The 12587-nt window shown below is 44.1% G+C and overlaps 1 protein-coding gene across 3 annotated transcripts in view; it reads right to left on the bottom strand.

Annotated features, from left to right (window-relative positions):
* The window catches only part of SUSD4 (sushi domain containing 4), a 72920-nt gene extending 61023 nt beyond the window's left edge, over nt 1-11897 (bottom strand). Inside the window, exons 1-2 of one of the 3 annotated variants that reach the window (XM_030500250.1) lie at nt 11775-11897; nt 11348-11503 (exon numbers count right to left, since the gene is read on the bottom strand). In XM_030500250.1, the coding sequence (XP_030356110.1) occupies nt 11348-11468 (121 nt within the window). In that variant the 5' untranslated portion in view covers nt 11469-11503; nt 11775-11897. Of the gene's footprint in view, nt 1-11347; nt 11699-11774 lie in introns of those variants that run through there. The other 2 variants (XM_030500247.1, XM_030500248.1) reach the window with 2 other exon arrangements.
* Nucleotides 11898-12587: the final 690 nt, after the last annotated feature.

Genomic DNA, 12587 nt, shown 5'->3' with positions numbered 1-12587 from the left:
TAACAGGTGTGCCATGGTGTGTCCCATCATGACCCAATTTCAAAGAGATCATAGGTAAAATAGAGTTGGGCTTCATCTACACACATTTTGCAATCATTTGTGTGTTTTGTTTGGTGAGGATTTTCACTGGGATATTCCGTTTGGACTACAATATCCTAGCCTCTGCAAACTAGCCTAGTCTTGACAAAATCAGCCCTAGACTGTACCTTTCTTGCGCTGGCCTCTAAGACAGACGCAGTGGCTAAAGGCAACAGTGACAGATGACACACAGGCTATGCGCAGTGAATGGCTCTGCTAGATTTGCAAGATGGATTCTTCTATCTGGACAACCACTTCAGAGTGTCATTCTTCAAAAAGAAAAAAGCTGAAACAACCACCCCACTCTTTGGGATATGAATCATATGCCAGGGAGAGAGGGAGAGTTTTAAAATGTGGGAGAGGTATCTGAATGCTGTCAAAAGACCAGACTACAGCAGTATAATTTGCACAGGGGCACACATAAAAGAGAGGTGCAATCATGATAAGGTGTGTAAATTAAGGATTTTGTGGCTCTGATAAATCTACACCATTGATGCTTCTAGACATAAGGCTTATTCATTCTGTTTCTTGCTTGCTGCTGTGACTGAAGGGCTTCCTGAGGAGCAAAAAGGGAGGTGGAACACCTGATGATTGCAGCTGGGTTGTGCTATCACAACCACGTCATACACTCCAGCTCACCCTCATACCACCTAGAGTTATACTCGTATAACTCCAGGTTAATACCACCTCTCATATGTAACTCTAGGTGGTATTAACCTGGAGTTACATTTGATGAAAAGAAAGGCTGTACCCTCCCTACTTCTTCCCTGGCAGCACAGAAGAACCTCAAGTCTCAGCAAAGAGAGCAAAAAAGGAGTGCAAAAAGAGAGCATGTGATTGAACAAGTCAGTGATGGGAAGAACTGCCATGGACAATTATCCCTGAATCCAAGGAGGGATAGAGTGGGAGCTGGGTTGCAGTCGCAGCAGCGTGGTGCTCCCCCAAAATGGCTGTCACTGTACTTTATGTTGGTCATGGTGCCCCTTCAGAGGAGAGAAGGATGTTCTGCATTTTACAAGCTCAAGACAAACATCTGTGTATTCTCATTTTTACTACTGCTCATGATAATGCCATTTTATCTTAATTCCTTCAAGATTATTACAATGCTGGTAATTGCAATCAAGCTATTTTATAAGTCCAATTTACAGGAGACCAAATTATTTATTATTTATTTTCAGTTCTAAGTGGATCATTTGGGTTTTCTCTGGGTAATACGATGTGTACAAAATATCCCTAAAAATGTCAACGAAGTGGAGAGACACAGAAAGAATGACTGTCTGTCTCATAAGTACCCATGGCTTTCAGAATACAAATCATTATTACACAAACACAGGAACAGCATGGTAGGCTTACACAGAGTATTAGAAATAAATAAAAACCATACTGTATGCCATGAAGTTCTTACAACTAGATTTACTCAAGCAAGCAGTCCTGTTGACTTTGAACCCCACACCATCGTAATCTTCCTCTTGCTAATTCATCTCTTTGCATGGCTCTACATCTCCCAAACTTCCATTTTAGCCTAAACAAGCAGTTCCTCCCCACACGCTCTCTAATATCCCCCACCTGTCCCTGTGCCGCTCCAGATTCCTGAATGACACAATCTTCCTGGATACCCACTATCAGCATCTGTTTTACTGGGAACGGGAACTCAGGCACTGGAGGTAACCGCTCTAAGTAGCTGCTTCTAAAAATTCCAGTTAAAATTGTTTATTTGCAAACACAATGGAAGCCTTAAGCTACTGACTGGCTTTTGTGTGGTTCTAATCTATTACCACGGGGCTATTCAGTATACACAACTTCGCTCAGTCTACAGAAGTAAAATACAAATTCACTTGGGTGCAATTTAGTGTGGCAATAACATACTGTTTACACCATGATCAAGTGCGAAGAGTTGGTCTAATATCCCCAAGGAGAACAGATTGTCCAAATAAGCATCTTTTATAAGAGGGCTCTGAGAGTTATTCCTGATTCTTTCCGATTGTGATTTTGGAAAATACTTGCAAGCCCTTCCAAACTAGCAAGGCGAAGCTGACCTTTTTCATAGCTGCTGGTAAGATGTCTGATCTCATGTTAAATACAAACTTAGCTACGACCTTAACTAAACCAGAAAATGTAAGTTCCACCATGAAGAATCACAACAGCTCCTTGTATGTGGGTTCAACATATGAACATAGAGCAGTTACAGCTAAACCTGAGCTCCCAGACTGTTAATTAACATCTAATTTTTCAGAGATGCTATACTGGGCTGGAGCAGTCAGGATGTTTCCCACTCTGACCCAGGGAAGTGGTAGGTAGCAGCAGTCAGGATAGCCAAAGACACAGCACTGGCAGATTTGCACAAACAGGCAGCACAGTGGAGGAAGCAATACTTTGGAATCCCACACTAGAGATATAAATCCTCAGAGTTCCCCATGTTACAGCAAAGATTCAAATTAGACTTCAGAAAAACCTTTTTAGTTGTTAAGAGAGTGAAGCACTGGGATAGATAGTCAGGGAGATTGTAGAGTTTGCAACATAAAGTCTTGCATGACAACTGTTCTGGACAGGAGGATGAATTGTGGGAGCTTATGAGATCTTTTCCAGTCTTATTTCTGTGCTGCTTCTCTCAAGTCTATTGTCCCACCTCCAGAAAGATGGAAATGATTTTTTTTATTCCATACTTTTTTTATCGTATGCATGCTGTGGTGCTAATGACAGAAGTGAGAATAGGACACCACCTTTACAGGCTTTCACTTCTGAGCATCTTCTCCTCCCTCCCGGCACATATGGGAGCTTCTCTCTTGAATTTATATGGTGCTCTCCAGTTTCCTGACAGATAAACAAGTATGTGTGGTGCTGCCTTTCTGCAGTACCAGAAAGAAGATCTGAAAGCTCTGCATTTTCAAAGATGACCTCTTCTTTTTAGTGTATTCTTTAGGTCTCCAGAATTGGAGTCCAGTGATACAACGATTCCCCTGATTTATGTGTGTGCTCTATCCCACTTGTTCTTTAGCAGTGTACAAGAAAGTTTATTATTAGAACACTATCTCATGGTACCCTTGATAACCCAACTTCTACATAATCTAACCTTAGTAACCTAATCTATTTTCTTCTATTTTGAAATTTTTTATTAAGTGCAGAATTTGGCTTTACACAGAAACTCTGCTGCACCCTTAGCCCTGGTATGCTTCCCAGCTCTGCATTTTGCATTGCTTCATCACCTGCATTAAGCAAATGAAACAGCAAGGAACCAGGCACTATTCCTATTTCATCCTTTTATGTCCTTTACATTACTCCTTACGTTTTCACAAGCAACCAGTTGTTGAACTCAATTTTTCACATCCACTGATTTCTGAACTGCAATGGGCGGTATAAGGCAATGGCACTCATGCCACAGTCTGCACAGAGCTACCTGGTCATGCAATGCTCTTCTCCTCTTTAAGTGGTCAAGTATGTTAGAATTAATTAAAAATCACACATGGTATTTTTCTCATGTTTCTAAGTTTCATGTAAACTATGATCAGGAACCACATGACTGAGCAAGGCAGAAATATCATTCCTGTTGATATGTGCTTCACACTATGAGAAACTGCATGATAGCGTTTTTCAGGGCTTGACCCTAACATAACATTTTCTTATCTTTTTTATTATTCAGAAGATGATGTTACAATGTCTGGAAAACTGCTATGTGCTGCCTCAGACAAAAAGGAATCGGGCAAATAAACCACACTGGAAAAACTCCCTCTGTGATTTGCTTAAGTAGCAATTTATGTGAATAGGAAATCTGCTGCTCATTTCATTTTGAAGACAGTCACAGCCAAAAAATCCTATTACAAAGGCCATGTCATACAAATGTGGATTAGGAATTTCCCTAAATTCTATTTACAGAATGAAGTGCTGGACAAAGATGCAGAGGATCTCTTCCCTGTCTATGGCAAGATCTGTTTCTTATGTGGAACGTGCCTTCAAGCCATTTAATCTTTCTATTGTCATTTCCCCATGTATGAAGGGACATAATAAAATTTCCTTTATAAAGTGCTTTGAACTCTATGGATGAGAAGGACTATATGAAAAAAAGGTCACATTTTTATCACTATTGTTTCTATTAACCTAACACGAGCAAGAATATTTGTCAAATTATGGGTTTAATAAGATTTACTTATCAAAAGTAAGTAGTGATGCTGGCAGAAAAGCCCCCTATACCACTTTCTAAAGCTGGTCATACTGACAAAAAAAAGGCTTGTTTAATACAGAAACATTCCTGATAAATTCTGAAACTTTTCTACAGAGCAAAAGCTTTGTATAATCCCATAATAACAAACTGAACTCAGATGGACACTACCCAGTTTAAAAGTTGAGACGATGCTGGGGTCACCCATCACAAGCATGAAAACACATCCAACACGTTTTCCCCGCAGGAGCTCAGTGAGCACAGATGGCACCAACAACCACTTCCAGTGCTTTTAGTACATGGAAAAAGAAACACCTCGATTTGGATAAATCCCATCAGCAGCCCAGCTGTTCAGGAAACACTATTGGGAGCCCCCTCTGAAAAACAGGTAGCCAAACTCATGTCAACAGAAGCAATGGGGTAGGAGAGTCAGAAGGTAAGCGTGGAGATGAAAATCTGCTGCTATAAACTGCTCCACCGTGAAACTTACAGATGCACATACAGCCTGTAATTGGTTTCATAACGCTTTGCTTGTGCCATGTCAAAGAAAGTAGCTGAGAAGACGTGAAACCAAGTGAGGAGATGTTGGTTTCACAGTTAAATTGCTGGATTTGGTAAGACGTATGTACCTTCAGTCCCTTTAATATGTTAGCAAAGCAAATTTTTACACTTACGGAATCAAATTGTACACATTACACCACTTACATCCCTCAAGCTCAATTCCTGACTAAGTTTTGTCCACCGCTAAGAGCAGCCCAGTTTTTCATTCACGTCTGCACCGGCATATAGCGAGTATGAATTCAGCCACACTTTGTTGTCCTTTTCATGCCTAAAACTTCACTGAAACATGAGCACAAGGGCAAGGTTTTTCTACTTTAATTATGTGTATTTTGTTGTAAAGAAAAAAAAAGAATCTCAATCAGAGGTAGACAATATATGGAAAAACCTGATGTACATGAAGGAAAATGTACAAAGAATCCCAAGAAGCTGTAAAAGTCAAGAGAGATAACATCTGCCTAATTCTGGTAAGGATATTTAATTATTAATCCACACAAAAACAACAACAAAAATCACAAATGTTAGAGGACCTTCTGTTTTGGTAAACTTTGTTAAAATCCCTATTTCTCACTCCTGTAACATTTTCTTGGGGAGGTTCTCAAACTACTTCATAACATGTCCATGAAACACATCACTTATCTACTTTACAGATGAGAAAATCAAGCAAAGCATAATTAATTTATTCTTCTAAAGTTGTAATCATCCCTAATACAGAGATCAAAGATACTCTGGGAGTAAGGGAGCAAAATTACTCTGGGTAATTCTGGGAGTAAGGGAGCAAAGCAGAGAAGTTAACTTCAGTCTCTAAATCCCACGGCAAATCAGGAATAAACCTCCCTCTTGCAAGGTGCTAATTTGAGGTTAATCTATCAAAGATGCCCACCTCTCACAAGGCTGTAGGCAGTGGATGTGCCACTAAGACAAATGATGAGCTGCCATCAATGACATTGGCCTTGCCACTTGCAATCAGAACGGCTACAAAATGGTGCTTAACTGCCAAGATAAGTCTTCAGAGAGCTGAACGGATGTTGTGTGAGGTGGATGTGGGATAGAGAATAAGATTGTGTCACAGTGGGAAAAATCTGCTCCTTCCAAAATACTGAGCTTCTCCGAGAAGCTGGAGGTTAAAAACAGTCCTGCAAAATAACTGATGATTTCATCAAATGTACAGAGAACTCAAGGCTGAAATGTCTATTTGGCTTGACAAGCAAAGCAGACGCACTGAGAAGGAGTGAGTAAAATACATTAACTAAAGACTTAGTGAGAAGGTATAAGAAAACATTCTGATTTTTCAGAAAACCTTGTTCATAATCTCAGAAGCGTATGCAAGGCGGTTAGGGGGAATCTTTGTCTGGCTTCTCTCATCAAAACCAACTGCAGGCTGACAAAAAGTAAGCCTTATGGTGAGCTTGCATCATCAGCATGCACAAAAAAATCATATTACCCCAAGGAAACAAGTCCACCCTCCTCAGAAACCTGATGGATATGTTTTTGGTAGCCACTATAGCCAAATGCAACAGTTAGATACTATAACCAAGGCATAACCAAGACTTCAATCAAATGCAATAAAAATCACAGAGCAGTAAAAATTCAGCTTTGGTCCAGAAAAAAACCCACCACTATTCTGCATGGTATCACTAACATTGAATATAATGTTTGAAGGCTCCATAACATGCCAGATTTCTTTACTGTCATGAATGACGTACAGTACTTCCCATCTTAAAAGCACCCACAGACATGCAGAGGTGTTGTTTGCAGGACATGCAAACAGGGAAACCCAGCAAATTGATTGCAATACCAATAAAAACAGTAAAATAGGATGAGAACAACTGGCAGGGTAGCAGCCCTGCAGGAACTAGTGTGGGAGCTACAGGGAATCAGAAGCTGAAGAAAAACGGGCAGCATCATATAGTGATGGGAAAGGTATCTGGGGTGTCTGAATAGGAGCAGAGCTCTAAGGCATGGACAGCTATCCTTCAGCTCTGTTCTGCACTGGTGAGGCTGCTGGGCAGTGTATTCCACAGGGACATGGCTCCATGGGAGCAAGCTCATGGTCCAAATGACCAGAAATCTAGAAAGTATGATGTAGACTTAGAAAAGTTTGGAGGAACTAGAGCTATCCAGTCTTTAGAGGAACTGGAGTCAGCATTTCTGCAGCAGAAGACTGAAGAGATGGAACAGAACACCAAAGACAGCCTGAAAGCTAAAGAGCAGCAGCTCTGCTGAACATCTGCTGTGAACAAGATGGAAAATAGCAGGCTTAAACAGCAGCAAGGATGTTTCAGGTTAGACCTTGGGAAAACCTTTCTAGTGTAAAGGTTGATGAAGCACTGGCAGAGGATGCTTAAAGAAGAGGTGGAAACTTTTAAAGAAGATTAAACAAACATCTTGCAAGAAGACCACAATTACACCTGACCCTGCTTGAGGCTAGGAAGCAAGATGAGGTGACAGTCCATGGCCCTGTCCAAGCCTACAGAGATGTATGTTGCAGCTCTGAGCCTCTCCATAGGAACATGCAGAAGAACAGAGCTCGCCCAACTGACCTAGGACAAAAAAGCAGAAACGTACCTGGGAGACGTCCAGGTACAACGACAAAATTCTAAGGCCACATAAGGAACCTCAAACCCAGAAGCTTACTGAACTGTTTTTTTTCCTTTCCTTTTAGATTCCCCATCTCCCCCACAATTTCAATACAATTCCAGGAATCTGAAATACGTGGGAAAATATATTCTTACAGCTATTATCTCCAAACTACATGTTTAACAGTAAACCCTGCACAGTGCCTTAAAACTCAAAAATAACTTGTCATCAGCTCCATCCACTCGCGCATTCCATTTTTCCTCTTATGAGCCTTCCCACCTGTCCTGGGTTCCGCAGTAGCAGTCATTTTTCTCCTTCTTAGTAGCTGGTGCAGTGCTGTGTTTTTGACTTTAGTCTGGGAACAACACTGATAACACCAATGTTTTTAGTTCTTGCTAAGTAATGTTTTCTCCAATCAAGGACTTTCTCCGTCTCATGCTCTGCCAGGGAGGAGGGGAAGCGAGTAGCAAGCAGAGACAGGACACCTGACCCAAACTAGACAAAGAGGTATTCCATACCACAGCACGTCATGCCCAGTACATAAACTGGGGGGAGTTACCCAGAAGGCCGAGATCGCTGCTTGGGTCGGGCTGGGTATCGGTTGGCTGGTGATGAGCAATTGTATTCTCTCCCCTTGTTATTTCCCTTATCATTATTATTATTGGTGGTAGCAGTAGTGGGTTTGTATTATACCTTAGTTACTGGACTGCTCTTATCTCAAACCATGGGATTTACATTCTTTTGATTCTCCTCCCCATCCCTCCAGGAGCAGGGTGAGGAAGAAGAGGCGGAGTGAGCAAGCGGCTGCGTGGTTCTGAGTTACTGGCCGGGCTTAAACCACAACACCACCCTGCTCCTACTTTCTTTCTTTCTTTTCTTGCGCCTCACTTAAAGAAAAACACTGCACTGGTGCATGTCCAAAGGACAACGAAGCTGGTGAAGGGCTTGGAGCACAAGTCTGATGAGGAATGGCTGAGGGACTTGGGGTTGTTTAGTCTGGGGAAAAGGAGACTCTGGAGAGACCTAGCTGCTCTCTACAACTACATGAAAGGAGGATGGATCCAGGTGGTGGCTGGTCTCTTCTCCCAAGAAACAAGTAACAGAACGAGAGGAAACAGTCTCAAGCTGCACCAGGGGAGGTTTAAACTGGATATTGGGAAAAAGTTCTTCACCAAAAGGGCTGTCAATCATAGGAACAGGCTTCCCAGGGCAGTAGCGGAGGTACCATCCCTGGAGGTACTTAAAAGACTGTGTAGATGTGACATTGAGTGGCTTAGTGGTGGCCTTGGCAGTGCTGGGTTGGACTCGATGATCTTAAATGACTTTTCCAATCTAAACAGTTCTATGATTCTCTAAATAAAGGTGTTTAGATGAAAGCCACAAGCTGAAGTATGAGAGACTTACTTTATCCTCGGTATCAGCAGAGTTAAATACATCAGGGAGGAATGAGGTATATTGATAGCTGAAAGGTTTGTTCATTTGAGTTCACTTCTACAGCAAATTTTCTGCTAGATTCACTTTTGAGAAAGTCAGAATGTAATAAACAGAGTTACTCTCTGTAGGGTTATTGACAAGAAAAAAAGAGTTATAAGTAGTATTGATTTGGGGTGAAATGGTAGAACGTGACAATCAATAGAGCTTAGTCAGATATAAAACAGGAGTCACCCAAGTCATGACAGGATTATTACAGGATCCAAATCCTGCTATCAGCTAAGGAAGGGAGGAAGCTATAAATGGGATCCAAAACATAAAATGGGGATTGCTTTATAGATAAAAAAAATAACCCTAAACTATTCATTTTCATTTTTTAATATGAGATAGTTTTTATTTCAGCATTTCACCACTGCTGTTTTTCTAAAGCTTTTGAAACAAATTCTTTCCACCTCCATAGTACTTTCATTAAGTGTCATCAAAGCTCTTTTCAAATCTTGGAGAGAAGTATGATTATCCTTATTTAACAGATAATGAGAAGATAGAGAAAGAGATTGGGGCTACGTTTTCCAAAGCAGTCAGTAATGCCTGGATCTGTCTGGTTACACATATCCATACAGAAACCAAATTTGCAAAGGTCCTGGGAAACCACGACTTTGGTTGATGTCAATGACTGCTACAAGTTCTCAGACTCTGGGTCACAGCTGGGGATCTACAGGCTGAGACTTCACAGCAAGCTGCATAAGCACAGTAAGCTCGCTCACAGATACAACAGAGCCTGAAATAGGAGGGATCCTAATTTACAGTCCTCTGTTCTAATTACAAAGCTCGTTATTTTTACCACTCGAATGACAAAGGGTGAAAAGAAAACCACCCCAATGACCATATATTCTACCACATGAAAGATCTATACATTTACTGGTATTTATATAGTGCCTAACTTCCAAGCACAACCACACTGAAAAAAAATAGCAATAATAACTTCAGAACAGCAATGAGTATTGTTCCCTGGTCATTTTACCCATGCACAATCACTCAGTGTGTTGCCTTTTCCTAGGTTCTGGACCAAAAAAATAAAGATAAAAATTCTGGAAAGATCCTAAAATGCCTTACAAATGCAATTGGACACAGAATTAGTTATGCTACCAAGGTGAAAGGCAGCAGTGTTGATAATGATCAACATCACACAAGAATTTATTGCAGGCTGTGATGAAAACCACTACATTCAAGGGAAACATAAACCATATTTTGAAGAACCTCTTGCACTAATCAGCTAAATAAACGCCGACAATCAAACTGCAGGATATACACAGCCTCAGGGAGGAGGGGGCCATGGAACAGTCTCATTTTTATGAATGGAGCCATAAGAAGGAGGTTAGAGAAGGACAGGAGCTCACACAACTCCGATTGCAAGGAAGGCACAGGACAGGCAGAATGGCATCACCACACTGAAACGCAAGCTGGCCAGGAAACCAAGGGTAACGCAGTTGGAGGGGAAAAAAAAGCCATTGATTTCTAAAGAGAGATTTGTAGATACTGCAACAGTTTAAAAGCTTGTTTAGCTGGAATCACATTTGCAGTCACAGGATTTCCATTGGAAAATGGCATTATTGTCTCCAGATGGGAAATTAGGACTGAAACACATCAGGAGGAGGATGGACAAGACGACCTTTTGAGGTCCTCTTCAGTCGAATTTCTATAAGTCTATGTTTCAGTGACAGAAAACACATCTGGATCGGAGCTGCTTGGGCTTAGGCATTCAAGTTAGAAATTTTTGGCATAAGTCTCTGGCATGAGAAGAAACCCAGGCAATTTTTATATTAGACTCTATCTGCCATTAGTGATGCGATTCAATCATAAAATGGCTTATTCCCCCAACACAGATATATAATATCATACCAGAGTAGAAATGTGGAGCTGCTCTGATTATCACAGCTAAGTTCATTTTACAGCAAAGCAGTTTACTTTAAGACTTTTCCAGCAATCCAAGTCTAATTATGGAATCAATTTAAAGCAATTTTGTAATTAAAAGTACCTGCTGAAAATATCTCACAGGCTCAATAATTTAAAACGATAGCGTAAAAAAAATGTAATTAAAACAAAAAAGGCCAAATGAGGCTGGGTCGCTCCTCCATGAGGAGAGTGCTGAAGGACGTTGCATTTTCAGACCCAAATCGCCCGCTTCCTCCCCAGATCTCTGCTCTTCCCAGCTGCATGGGGATACGAGTCAGCAGAGAGATGGCCGTGTGGACCGCGGTGGGGGAAAGCTCATTTTTTGGCCTTTTTTCTTTAAATTCAAAGAAAATCGGCTGTTTCAAAATCATGCTGTACTTCCACAGGGCACTGCTCCCTAGCAGGGGCCGGGGTGAGGCTCCCTCCTCCCGGGGGTCCCTACGAGGGACGGGGGGATCAGGACGGAGCGGCGCTTCGCTTCCCGCGGAGGGCACCGGGCTGGGGGAGGAAGTTTCCCCGCTCCCCCCCTCCCCGGGGCTGTGGAGGTAGAGGAAGGGGGATGGCTCGTCCCGGGGGCCGGAGCCGCTCACTCACCGCCCGCCGCCGGCACCGGGCCGATGCTCAGCGCCAGCTGCATCCAGAGCGCCGCGGCCAGCGCCCGCCGCCGCGCCACCGGGACGGCACCGCCGCCGCTCGCCTGCTTCCCATGACACATCTTCTGCCCGCCAAAGGCATCCGGTTAGCCGCCGCCTGCAACGAGAGAGCCGCTCCGCCTCGCCGGTGCCCGGGGCTCCGAGGGTCGCCCCCGGACCGCCTCCCCCCCGCCCGGCACCGCCGCCGCTACCTGCGGGGTCCCCCCCTCCTCTGCCAGCGCCGGCGGGCACCTCCGCGGCTGCTGCTGCCGCCGCTGCCTCCGCCGCTGCGGCTCGGGGCCGGGCGCGCACACACACAGACACCGGCACACGCAGCGCGGCTGAGCCCTACCTGCGGGGGGGGGGCAGCGCGGAGCCGCAGCGCTCACCTGCCCGGGCCGCCGGTCCTTGGCCGCGGGGAGCCCTGCGCTGCGGGACCGCCGGCGCCCAGCGGCAGCGCGGGCAGCCCCGCCGCCGCGCACACGCATGGCAGCCGCGGGCAGGGCTGCGGCGCCCCTCCGCGCACGGCACGGAATGGGTGTCCCGCCGGGTGGGAAGTGGGGCGGGGGTAGGGCTCTCACTGCCCCGCTCCACGGGAGCCCGAACACTTCCAAGGGCTGAGAAACGTGAAGTTCATGCTCACGCCTCTGGTGGTTTCTGGTTGTTTTCGCTTCAAAAGGGGGTTCCTGATGGGAAGCTCTGAGGGAGCATCTTTAAGATGCCCCAATGTTTCATCATGCGTTAGGTATGAGGTAAGGTTTATCCGTGCTGATGCCGGTGCCGCATCGTTCACAGTTTGTGAAGTGAGAAGGTGTATGACAGAGCACTCACCCATCAGCTGCCAGTGGGGAAAGGCTGTATACCCAGGCCTGCCAGCTGAAGCAATTTGCTGTTAGGAAGCATCACCCAGCTGGATTTAGTCAATCTGTGAAATGCACTGCCACGAATCACTGAATCAGCGACACTGTGTCACAGCTGTGGTATAGCTCTGTGTTTCCTGGTGCCATTCACAGTGGACTGGGTAGGAGTATTACCCCTTTGCCCTCTGCGCATTGCAGGTCCAGCAGTAGCAGAGAGTGAGGAGGCTGCAGAGATGGTATTCGTGAAGCAAATTAAAGTGTGCAGCAGACTCTTGGGGCACAGCGGGGGGAAGAAAACTGGGAGCAAGAGAAGACAGGTTTGTGACAAAACATACCTGGGCT

This window comes from Strigops habroptila, chromosome 10 (assembly GCF_004027225.2).
Source record: "Strigops habroptila isolate Jane chromosome 10, bStrHab1.2.pri, whole genome shotgun sequence".
Taxonomy (NCBI): domain Eukaryota; kingdom Metazoa; phylum Chordata; class Aves; order Psittaciformes; family Psittacidae; genus Strigops; species Strigops habroptila.
The sequence above is the reverse complement of the archived record's forward strand: the minus strand, read 5'-3'. Positions and strand labels throughout refer to the sequence as shown.